Raw genomic sequence first — 13,310 nt, forward strand, 5'->3', positions numbered from 1 at the left:
TATGTGTGTGTATGTGTATGTTAAAAGACATTTATTTGGTTGTAAACAATGGTCAGTTTCAAAGGTAATTCCTTTCTTTCAGGACAGGGACTAATCTTTATATCTTCCTCAATCTCTTAGTGTCTTGTATACTGTAAATAACTCAGTTTTTGTTGAATGAATGAATATTAGGTTAATTTCCACCTTTTTTTCTGCCAAACATGGATTAAACATTAGGAAGAGCAAGATTTTGTTATATACAGACTAGATGGTTCAGGCTAGACTGCTTTTTCTTCCACCAAAATTGATTTGAGAAAAGACTGGATGAGAAAGGAAGCTGAAACCTTAGACACTGGGGAATTTGTTTCTTAAAAATGTGAGGTCTTCTCTAGAGAACTGATATCAATCCTACCCCAAAAAGTTAAAGGGTCAGGGGATCTCTGTGTTTGCTTCCCTGTCCTGCCACATTTCAGAAAAGAATTTCTGGTTAGTGAGAATTATATTCCAAAAAACCCTCAGGATCAGAAGAAGACTCAGTTATCTTCCTTTGTGGATTAGTTGATTTCACAGGTAATGAATTTTACCACAGGGGTTTAGTATACCTAATTCATCTCCATTAAAATGTAACATAGTTCATTTCCAAATATTATGTACTAGTTCACACTTTCTTGGGGAGAGACTGTGATTAATCAACCAAACTCACCTAAAGAAGACTTAATATATTCTGGGCTAAAGTGAGTGTACTAGGGTGAGAGTCTAACTAAAAAGCGGGGTTATTAGCTAAAAGAAAATTTGAGTTAATTGTGTAGGAATTGCTAACTTAAACAGTAATTGTTGTTGTGATAAACTACATAGTTAGGGGCAGCTAGGTGGCACAGTGGATAGAGCACTGGCCTTGGAGTTAGGAGTTCAAATCCATCCTCAGACACTGAACTCTTACTAGCTGTGTGACCTTAGACAAATCACTTGACCCTGATTGCCTCACATCAGGATCATCTCTAGTCATCCTGATTTGTTTCTGGCCAGTAGTCCTTTCATCAGAAAGATTGAAAGGGTATCATCTGAGACTTGATTAAATAAATACTTTTCCTAGGGATGACAGAAGGGTCTCTGATAGACTGAATACCTAGCATAGTGACTTAAATTTAGTAGACACTCAGTTTTTGTTAAATAAATAAATTAATATTAGGCTAATTTGCCCATATTCCCAGCCACCTCAAGAAAACTCCAGTATAGATCAGGTTTAGGAATAATTAAGATTTTAAACTGTGCTAAACAGCTCAAAAGGTAAACCTTTTCCTCTACCAAAATTAGTTTGTCAGAAGATTGGATGAGGAAGGAAGCTGGATAGAGGATGAAGGAAATGAAGCTTTTTTTTAATCTTGCTAGAATTATCTTTAAAGTTTCAGTTTTTTCTTAAAATAATAATTATCAAAGTGAATATAATAAGCAAAAGATTAAAATATAGTTTTAAAGGGGAAGAATTATAGTAAAGTTAAAAAAAGGATTACTAAGACTGAATGTCTTGAAAGATTAAGGCTTTCAAACCATTTATTCATAAGAAAAAACTTTTAGATTTTGACATTGCAGGTTAAAGTTCTGGTAGGAATTCTTTGAATAGGCAGAATCTATAGGCCAACCTTGCCTCGAGTCGACAAAGCTTTGTAAACTAGATCTGAAAGGACAGAGGCTGCCCTGAGTCAGTGGGGGAAGTCAATTATGTGCATTCCCTGTCTAACCCCATAGACAAAAAAAAGTATGTTCATTCATTAATGGGCACTTTGCTCACTTTTTGATAACAAGACCTTTTATACTTTTCTGTTCACTAAAATCAACAAGCATACTTTCTTCACATTTCACTTTTGCCAGTTGACCCCATTGGACTACCTTTTAGCCTTTTAGACATTTTTGTAGTTGTGGTTTCAGTGGTCAGTATAATTCAGCTCATCAAGCAGAATGTTTCAGATGATATTCATTCCCTCTATTGAGACAGAAGTTACATGTTAAAGTGTATTTCTTCACTTGATTCATTCTTGTTCCCATTTTCCCTGAACAGAAAAGTTTTAAATGATCTAAATAAAGATATTTGAAAAATTCTTCTAATTAAGCATTTTTGAGATCATTTTGTATGCTTAGAGCAAATAACTCATATTCATTTTATGTGCATTTCTTTATTTCCAAGGTTTGAACAGTTTCCCTGATCCTGACTTAGTACTGAAGTTTGGTCCTGTGGACAGCACATTAGGATATCTTCCCTGGCACATTAGATTGACTGAGATTATGTAAGTAATTAAAGTGATGTATTTATTTGAGTTTAAAATAGTAAATATACTTATAAAGTACCTACTAGCCACATCTAGGTACAGTGGGATATAACAAAGTGTAAGAGTTCTTGCTCTTAAGTAATTATAGACTTAACAGAAGAAGCACATAAGGAAAAAAAAACCCCAGTAAGTAACAATGTGACATAGAGGATAGTGATCTGGCTTCAGAGCCCTGAAGACCTAGATTTTAAGTCATTGAATTTCTAATACCATAAAGGTGCCAGCCTGCATTGTAGAGGGAAGTCTATTTTATAGTCAGAATTGTCATAGGTTCAGCATAAAAGATAATGTTGTAGCTAGATTCTTGAAGACCTTGAGAACCAAGTTAGTTGGACCAGGGAATAATACGATGAAAAAGTATTTTAGGAAAATTTGGAGTAGGGAGCTGTAAAGAATGGTTTAGGGTGGGACAAGTTTATGATGAAAAATTAAAGGGGCTTTGTGGTAATCTGAGGTGAGAGGAGGATGAGGACTTGATTGAAGCAATGGAAAAAGAGATTGGGGTGGGGAAGTGAATCCTAGAAATCTCAATAAGGATGGTAATGATTCTATATAGGGGATGAAGGACAGGAAAGAAAAAAATGTAATAGAGGAAACTATTAACAACATGGAAAATTGAGGGTAGTGCTAAGTTTGCAGGAAAAGATGGTCAGTTCAGTTTTGGACATAATGTTTAAGAATAGAGCTTGGACAATTTTTTGTTTAAGGTTTTTTTGTTTTTTTTTTGCAAGGCAATGGGGTTAAGTGACTGGCCCAAGGCCACACAGTTAGGTAATTATTAAGTGTCTGAGGCTGGATTTGAACTCAGGTACTCCTGACTCCAGGGCCGGTGCTCTATCCACTGTGCCACCTAGCTGCCCTCAATTTTTTCTTTAACTAAAAATTTTATCACCTTATGGTGACGAAGCAGGGAATGAGCCACTCCAAAATTAATGAAGTTGGTTTTTGGCCATTAGTGATCCCTAGGCCTGTAGATCTTGGCATGACTTCTAGACCTTATAATCTACATGTATAACCTTTGAAAACCTAATCACTTCTATTCTGTGTTGAAGTTGGAGTAAGACATAATGAGGAATTTCTATAATACTCTCAAGGAAATTTCAAAAGAAAAGCTTTAATGTAAAGTACATTCCATTTATCAGTTACTCACCATCCTACTTCAGGATTCCACCATAAGAAAATAGTGCTGCTGATAGGACCATGACTGAGACCTGCACTGATTGCTATGCAAACCATATTATTCTTAGATTACAAATATGGAACCTTTTATATCTAACCTTAAACAAGAAGTATGTTCTTGGGGAACCTCTAGTTGAAATAGACCATGAAGAAGAGACTTTGCTTTTCTCATTTTATGGAGAAGGATATATGTAACAAGAAATTTACAGTCTTCCAGTACAGAATCAGAGTTTTCTTTAAAAACCATTTATTGGGGGGGTGGCTAGGTGGTACAGTGGATAGAGCACCGGCCCTGAAGTCAGGAGTACCTGAGTACCTGAGTTCAAATCTGAACTTAGACACTTAATAATTACCTAGCTGTGTGGCCTTGGGCAAGCCACTTAATCCCACTTGCCCTGCAAAAATCTAAAAAAAAAACCCAACAAAAAAACCCCAAACAAACCATTTTGCTTTTTACATTACTTTTATTTCTCAAGAGATCTCTTGCCACCTTCTATAAATATAATATTAAAACAATTTATTTTGTCTTTTTTTCCTATTAAACACTCATCCCTCAGCCTTTAGCTATTATTTTCTGTATTTTCTTCCCAGCTCTTTGCCTTCACACCTAAACATCAGTTATGAGGACTTTTTCTCTGCCCTCCGTCGGTATGCAGCCTGTGAGCAGCGTTTGGGAAAGTGATCATTGATTGCACTGCTTGAATTCAAGCTTTTGGAGGAAAGGACCCAAGGGATTCTGATGTTTACAAGCACCTGTGATCAATTCTGTATACACCCAGTTCACAATCCTCCTCATAATTTATCAACAAACTCAAAAAAGTGTCTTACTTGAGAGCGAGTGTGTGCGTGTATGTGTGTGTGTGCATGCGATTGTGAGTATGAAAGTAAGTTTATAAATAGGAAGTATTGGAGAAGGAACTATATGGACCTGCAGCTTTGAGAAAATAACATTATCCAAGTCTGAAATGTAGGCTTCTCAAAGGCTTCATCCTCAATCTCTTCCCTATTTTTGTGGGGAGGGCAGAAGAGGGATGATTGAAGCGATTTGGTTATTGTTTGGGGACTTTGAGGAAGGGAGGGGAGAGGCAGGGTTTGGTGGGTTTTTTTCTAGTGACCAAAATTTTAAGTTTTAAAAATAATGTCTTGATTGTATTAAGTGGAAGCATTCTAAGTTTGAGAACTCTCCAGCCTAACAATTTGGCGTGTTGCTCACATGTTATAAGCATGCACCTTTGGAGAAAAGAGGGAATTTCACCTGTCATCAGATGTCCGTCCATTCCTGTCCCTTACTGCATCATGAACTGACTGGGTCACTTTAGAGCCCTTGACCTAGTGTGCTTGTTTATGATATGGATTGTGAAGGTCAGGGACAAAATATTTTGCTACTTTGGAAATGAAAGATTGAAAATTTCCCAAAATGTTTTCCAAAAGAAAGTGGCTGTCCAGAAATGAAGGGATAGTAAGTTCCCTGGGACTAGAGATAGCAGTTTTGGCCTCTTCATGTTTTGGGGGCAATTTGTTTTTAAGTAGCAACCAGTGTTTATATTAGACCAAAAGTGTCTAACTGTCCATTTATGATTAGCAAGTGAGGGAAGTTAACAAAGGCAGCTGGTTATCTCCTCCAGAAGTGATCCAACATTTTCAGAACTCTTCCCTCCTTGGAGTAGCATATTTAAGTTCCTTTGAATGGAGCTATAAACAGAATTTTTATATGGCATTAATTGGAATTTTTAATTTTTTTTTTTAAGGATTGAAGCCTCTGCAGGGAGTTAAATATAACCGAAGTCTACAGAAAGATTGGATTTAGTTTTTTTGATCAGAAAAAATAGCACTGGTTCCATTTTATTTTTCAATCTATGAATATCCATTTTTTAGGCATTTAATAATTGCCTCCTCTCTCAGTCCTTTTAAATTAGGCTTAAGTCACTATTTGGATTTGCTATGTTAGTTTTGGAGAGAACCTATCTACAAGTGTACAATATTTGCATTGGAATTGGGCATTTGGAATGGGGTTATTATTTAAAATTTAGGTTTCAGAAGCCTGTAAAGTAATAGTTGAAGACTGGATTCAGAGAGCATGGTCTGTAATTATCCATCAAGTTCTGAAGCTATGAAGATTAAATGTATTTCAGCAATGGGTAATGAAATCCCCACATATGATTTTGAAACTACACTTGAAATAAAATCCATTAAAAAATTGAAATTTGGTCAAGTGATATTACTTTGCACTTCATGTTATTTATATATTGAAACACTCTGGGTTTTTTAAATATTTATTTACTGCTGAAGGTTTTGTCTTGATTGAAGTTACAGAATACCTCTTACCTATCCTTTGCTGATGAACTATAGATTAATATTCCATTGATGTGTTCCAGATTCTGCTGAAATTTGTTTGCTTTCATTATAGATTGTAAAATTCCTCTTAACTTGGGAGACAAGCTGCAAGTGTTATATTTGATTTCAAAGGAAAAAAACTTCAGGGAACGTACCATGGTGAAGGGAATTAATATAACAGTGCTTTGAATATTAAGTTGAATACAGTAATAGTCAAACATATTATGTTCAATAGAGCATTAAAATTTATTTTAAATTGGTGAAAGTTACAAGCCTGCTCTATTTTCTTCTACTTGCATTTCTTAAGAACTGTTTGTCTTGCATCTATAATAAAGGATTAAGCTGTGACCTGAGTTGATACGTTCCTTGAGGGAAGGACTAAAGAGATGGAAGCTCTGAGTTTAAATATGAACATCTGAAATCTTATACACATGAGCTGAACTGGACCACTAGTATAATTTTTTTCTTTTCCAGTATTGACTTTTAATTACTAGTTATTATTCCCTCCAAAATTAGAATGCTATGTATTCTTTGCTCCCAAAAGGAAACAATTTGAAGAAAAGTGTTATTTAATTATCTTTCTAGGCAATTAAAGGTATTTAAAATTATTTTTTTAAACAATTCCTGCAGTGGTAAAATGTCCAAATTAAATTACTCATAGCTAGCAATAACTTGAGCACAGCAGGAAGCTGGCATTTGAATCAGTTGAGTTCTGGTTATGTTCTCCAATTTACTCAAGATTTCTCAATACCACGTTATGAAATTGGGGAGCTGTTTTGGGTTCTGATAGCAAATCACTGCATATTGTGACTAAACTTAAGAATTCCTGTCTTTGAGAGACAGACATTAATTTTACGAACAGTGCCAAATACACTGTGCATATCTACAACGTGATCTTTGAATGTATGTCCTTCAGTTAGCCCTTCCCATTCTATGTGATGGTACCATGTGTAGCGCCAATTAAGTCCTTGTGTTATTCTGTATGGCTGTAGACTTTGGAAAAATGTAAATAATGTGTAAAGCAAGTTTTTATGATTAAGGAATCAAATTTATTGAATTTTATTATTGAAAGTTGAACCTGAACCTGTATGACAAAAAGAAACCAATAAAAGAATATAATCTTTCCATGGGCTACAGTATTATGTGAACACTACTTTTATTCTACTAAATAGAAGCTAGAATATTAATGGCTAACATTTATATGATGCTTTAAGGTTTACAAAACACTTTGTATTATCTCTTTTGAGACTTAAAACAACCCTGTGAGGTAGGTGCTATTATTTGCATTTTAAAACGAAGCAAACTGGTAGACGTTGAGTAACTGCAGAGGGTCACCCCACTAGTTATCTGAGGCAGGATTCACCAGACAGTGCTTCCTTGTTCAAAGGCCAGCTCTAATCAGTTCTCTTTATGTAGAAGTTTGGTAAGGCATCTTCTGAGCCCTGGATCAATGATGGATGTGACCAAACATCAGTGTCATTATGAGTTAGAACTAAAAATACTCATAACTTTTATCACAATAAACTTCCATTGGGCGAGTTTTGACCCCCATTAGATTATGAGGCTCCTTGAAAATGGGCCTTTGTATCAGTGAGCATGGTGTGTGGCACATAATGGTCAATTAGTAAATGTTTATTCTCTGTCTTCCATATTTAACTTTAGCAAGACCAAACTTTCAGTGTTAGATTGTAAATTCACATCATCTGGGGAGATAGATACAAATTACAGAAAACTTTCATGCAGCTTAATTAAATGCATATGGTAACAAATACTGATTTAGAAGTTCAGTATGGATCTTTAAATAAGAGTCAAATCAAGTTATAACACATTGTTGGAGTATACGCTAGAAGTAATAAATATTGGGGCTGCTAGGTGGCGCAGTGGATAGGGTACCAGCCCTGGAGTCAGGAGTTCAAATTCAGGAGTTCAAATCTGGCCTCAGACACTTAATTACCTAGCTTTGTGGCCTTGGGCAAACCACTTAACCCCATTGCCAAAAAAAAAAACCCCAACCCCAAAGGAGTATTTATAGGAGTAATAAATATTCAACCTGTGGGCCACATGGTTGAGAACAGTGCAGCCTGAACCAGATTAAAATGTATTTAAAAAATACTTAACAAAAAATAAAAATATAACAAAGCCTTGGTAATGTTAGGTTTTTTAAAACCAAGTGAATGTGAATCCTACAAGGATTCCTACAAAGGGTCTAGTGACTTCTGGTTCTCTTTGAGTTTGGCAGCGCTGGTGTACACTGAAGACTTCACATGTTCTTTTGGAAGGCAATACTGAGGGAAAGTTTAAGTTATAGTGAATTATCAAAAATCACGCATTAGAGAATTTGAAATAATTTTTGTATATTTTCATTTGTATCTTGCAAAGTAGTGAGTGTTCTTTTTCCAATAGGTGTCCATAATGTTTTACAAGATGTTAAAGCAAGCTCCCAACTTTAATCTAGTTTTTTTAAAGACTTTTTTTAAAAAAGATAATGGAGATATCTTGTTTGTAATGTTAACTTAGGGTATTTTAATAGTGTTTTATTTTTTCCCTCGATTATATGTAGGCAATTTTTAGCATTCTTTTTTTTTTTTTTTTTTTTTTTTTAGTTTTTGCAAGGCAATGGGGTTAAGTGGCTTGCCCAAGGCCACACAGCTAGGTAATTATTAAGTGTCTGAGGCTGGATTTGAACTCAGGTACTCCTGACTCCAAGGCCACCTAGCTGCCCCTAACATTCCCTTTTGTTTTTCTTTTTGTTTGGTTTTTGTGAGGCAGTAGGGTTAAGTGACTTGCCTAAGGTCACACCTAGGTAATTATTAAGTGTCTGAAGTCACATTTGAACTCAGGTCCTCCTGACCCCACAGCCAGTTGCTGTATCAACTGCACCACTTAGCTGCCCCTAGTATTCACATCAGGGTGGATGCTGATGATCACCAAGATTTGTGGTGGGGAATACTGGAGAAAAAAACAGTAAAGCAGGTGTTGACATTGAGGAAGATATGGAGAGTGACTTGAATAAAAAGGTTACCTTCTTACAGATGAGGAAACTGAGGCTCTTAAAGGTCAACTGACTTGAAAATTGGTCATTGTTAGAGCCAGGAGGATTTAAAACCAGGACATAGAGTGGTTAGTAGGAGTGCTGTATGTAGTTGGAGTTTTGGACCTGGAATCAGAAAGACCTGAATTGGAGAACGTTGTAAACAGTAATAGTAATATTCAATGATTATCAACCATGAATGACTTAGGTATTCTTAGCAAAATAGTGATCCAAAACAATTTCAAAGGACTTAAGATGAAAAATGCTATCTGACCCCAAAGAACTGAAGGCATATGAAAACAGATTTAAACATTTTTCCACTTTATTCTTTTTTTTGTTTTTTTTTTCCTTTTCAGCTGTTTCTTTCACAACTGTCACTAGTATGGAAATACGTTTTCATGAAAGCATATCCATTACCAATATTAAATTGCCTACCATTTTAGGAAGAGAGGAGGGGAGGGAGCAAAACTTGGAACTCAAAATTTTATAAAAATGAGTGCTAAAATTTTGAGAAATGTAAAATACTATTAAAATGTCAAAAAATAAAAGGGACAAATATAAAATATTTTGCTTGTGTTCAACAAATCAACTTCACAAATGCATTAAACCTGGACATTTCCTGAGGAGAAGGGATTTTAGTTAACTGTAAGTTCATTATGAATCAATAGTATGACACTAGGAATAAGGGGAAGATAGTCATTGCTATCCTGGGCTATATCAGTAGAAGCAGGGTATCCAGAACCAGGGAGGGGATTGCTCTACTCTATCATGTCTTGATGAAAGCACATATGAAATACTGGTTTCAGTTCTAGGCTCAGTAATTTAGTAAATATATAGACAAGCTGAAGTGTGTATAGAAGAGGGTATTACAGATGGTTTAAAAAACCAGAGAACGTGATAGTGACAGCAAGGATTTGAACTTAGGTCCTGTAACATCAAGCTCAGTGTCTTGTTAGACTGTATCACATTTCCTCATGAGTAGGTTAAGTTGGACAACCATTCAACTTTTGATAATTACAGCCTTATAGTTTAAGATTTGATACTAAATCTTCCTTTATGTTTTTTCATTAATTCTTTTGAAATTATTGAACTTTGGATCTTCCAAATGAATTTTGTTATTTTCTTTTATAGTTCAGTAAAATAAATTTTTGGTAATTTACTTGAGATGATTAGTTTAAGTAAAATTATCATTTTATTATTTTGGCTCTGCCTACCAATGAAAAATCTTTCAATTACTTAAATCTGACTTCATCTAAAAAGTGTTTTATAATTAAGTTCATGTAATTTTCCTGGATTTGTCTTGGAAAGTGTACTACCAGGTATTTTATACTGTCTACCTTGCTGATGGTTGATTTTACGTAAGGCTTCTTTATCATTTTAAGGAAAAATCCACTTATGCTTTTCAAGTTTTTTGATAGGAAAAGACTGGTATTTTTATCAAAGCTCTTTCTGAATTTATTGATTATAATATGATTTTTGTTACTTTTATTATTGATATGATCAATTATGTTAGTAGTTTTCCTTATGTTAAACCATTCCTACATTTGTTATACATCCTATTTAATCAGAATATATTAATCTTTGTAATATATTGTAGTCTCCTAGCACTTTTTTAGGATTTTTGCATCCATAGTCATTAATGAAATTGATCTATAATTTTATTTCTGTTCTTTTCCTGATTTAGGTATTAGTACCCTATTTGTTTCATAAGAGAAGTTTTATAGGATTACTTTTTTTTGCCCATTATTCCAAATCCAAGGCTGGAAATAGTTGGAATGTTTGATAGAATTTATTTATAAATTTAACTAGTACTAATACTCCCCCCCCCCCCCCCAGGAAGCTGTTATGGTTTACTTAATTTCTTTTTCTAAACAGGTTTATTTAGACATTTTATTTCCTCTTCTGTTAATGTAGACAGTTTACACTAGTGTAAATATCTTTCCCATATCACTTAAATTTGTTGGCATATAATTGGGCAAAATAACTATAATTGCTTTGATTTCATCTTCATTGGTGGTATATTCATCCTTTTTAAAACTAGTGATTTGGTTTTCTCTTTTAAAAATAATATTAACCAATGGTTCATCATTTTTATGGATTTTTTTCATAAAACCAGTTTATTTATTCAATTGTTTTCATAACACTCAGTTTTATTAATCTCACTTTAATTTTTCGGATTCCAATGTGGTATTTAGTTGGAGATTTTTTTATTTGTTCTAGTTTTTTTAATTGCGTAACTAATTCACTGGTTTGCTTTTTCTTAATTTTATTGATATAAGCATTTAGAGATATAAATTTTCTTCTGATTACTGTATGCCATAGGTTTTGATATGCTGTATCATTATTATTCTCTTTAATGAAATTATTATTTATTTTTAGCCCACTTAATCTTTAAGTTTAAGTTGTTTAGTCTCCAGTTATTAATTTTAATTTGTGTTTTCAAGGGCCTGTATTTAATATGATTTTTATTGCATTGTGATTTGCATTTAAGCATATAGTTTTTTATGTCCTGATATATCATCAGTTTTTGTAAAGGTACTATGTAATATTGAGAAAACTATGTATTCTTTTTATTCCCAATTTGTTTTCTAGATATCTATCATTTCTAGCTTATCTGAGATTCTATTCACCTTAACTTTTTTTTTACTATTTTTGGTTAGATTTACCTATTTCTGAGGAGAATGTTAAAGTTGTTCATTTTATAGTATTACTTTCTACTTCCACCTGTATTTTCTTTAACTTTTTCTTCAGCAATTTAAATGCGATAGCATTTGGTGCAACCAGATTTAGTATTGATATTGCTTCATTTTCTATGGTACCTTTTATCAAAATGAAGTTTCTCTGTTTATCTCTTTTCATTAAATCTATTTTACCTTTTACATTGTCTGATATGATAATTGCTATCTCTGCTTTTTAAAAAAATGTCAGATGGAACATAATAAACTCTACTCCAGTCCTTTATTTTAACTGTGTGTTTTTAAATGTGTTTCTTATAAATAGCATGTTGTTGGATTCACATTTTTAATCCATACAGCTTTCCATGTCCATTTTATCAGTGAGTCCATCCCATTTATATTTAAAGTTATAATTACTAGTTGTTTATTCCCCTCTATTCTTTCTTCCCTTTTATCTTTCTCACATCTCTTTTTACCCCATACTTCCTTATATGTCTAATTTACTTTTTAATCACTATTTTTCTGATCTGTACCTTTTAAGAATCCCTCCCTTATCCTTTCTCTCCTCCATTCTACTTATTCTGACCCCTCACCCTTCTATTTCTTTATAGATTTAGAAGACTTTTATACCCTTCTAGATTTATGTTATTACGCCTTTAATCTATTATTGATGAGAATAAGGTTTCAGCACTACTAGTCTTATACCACCAACTGTTTTCACTGTAATTTCTACTGTAATACAGTATTTGTATGATATAATTGCATCTTCCTATCCAATTTTATTTTTTAATTTTTATTAATTTTTCCTAATTACATGTAGAGATAGTTTTCAATATTCACTTTGTAAAATGTTTTCCTTTCCTTTCTTCTTTCTTCCCCAAGATAGCAGCAAATCTGATTTAGATAATACATGCACAATCATGTTAAACATATTTTCAACAAAAGGGAAAAAACAAATTTAAAAATGAAAAAGTTTGCTTTGATTTGCATTGAGACTCCATAATTCTTTCTCTGGATGTGGATGATATTTTCCATCACACATCTTTTAGAGCTGTTTTTGATCATTGTATTGCTAAGAAGAGCTAAAGTCTATTATAATTGCTGATACCATGCACAATGTTCTCCTGGTTCTGTTCACTTCACTCAGCATCAGTTCATGTTAAGTCTTTCCAGGTTTTTCTGAAATCTGTCTGCTCATCTTTTCTTATAGCACAATAGTATTCCATTACATTGATATACCACAACTTATTCAGTCATTCCCCAATTGATGAATATCCTCTCAATTTCCAATTCTTTGTCTCCAGTTTTAATTTTTAGAATCATCCCATCATACTTAACTCAACCCCAAGGCTTTTATTTATATATGCTTTTTCAGACTACCCAAATTATGGTTCCATTCTTTTGAGGCAATGAGTGCTAAGTATCTTGCCAGGCTCACACAACTAGTAAGTGTCTTGAGTCCAGATTTGAACTTAGGTGCTCCTGATTCCAGGCTGGTGCTTTATCTATCACACCACCTTCTCACCCTGATAGCATTCTGAAGAGTACAGGTAACACTTTCCCAAATAACAGGTAGACAGTGTGACATTCTTCAGTTCCTTATCATTGGTCTTTAATGTTTACCTTTTGCTATCCTTATAGATATAAAATTTTATATTGAAATATGCTCTTTTTGTCACAAATACTGGAAAATCTTTCAATTTATTAAATGTTTGCTTGTGTTTCAGCATTAAACTAAGTTTTGCTGGTAAATTATTTTTGGTTGTAAATCCAACTCCCTTGCTCTTC

The 13,310-nt window shown here is 33.7% G+C and overlaps 1 protein-coding gene across 1 annotated transcript in view; it reads left to right on the plus strand.

Annotated features, from left to right (window-relative positions):
• NUS1 (NUS1 dehydrodolichyl diphosphate synthase subunit) overlaps positions 1 to 9,854 on the plus strand; it is a 44,546-nt gene extending 34,692 nt beyond the window's left edge. Inside the window, exons 4-5 of the mRNA XM_074187447.1 lie at positions 2,162 to 2,261; positions 4,074 to 9,854. Coding sequence (XP_074043548.1) covers positions 2,162 to 2,261; positions 4,074 to 4,164 — 191 coding nt within the window. The 3' untranslated portion in view covers positions 4,165 to 9,854. The remainder of the gene's footprint in view (positions 1 to 2,161; positions 2,262 to 4,073) is intronic.
• Positions 9,855 to 13,310: the final 3,456 nt, after the last annotated feature.

This window comes from Macrotis lagotis, chromosome 5, assembly GCF_037893015.1.
Source record: "Macrotis lagotis isolate mMagLag1 chromosome 5, bilby.v1.9.chrom.fasta, whole genome shotgun sequence".
In the NCBI taxonomy this organism is placed as follows: domain Eukaryota; kingdom Metazoa; phylum Chordata; class Mammalia; order Peramelemorphia; family Peramelidae; genus Macrotis; species Macrotis lagotis.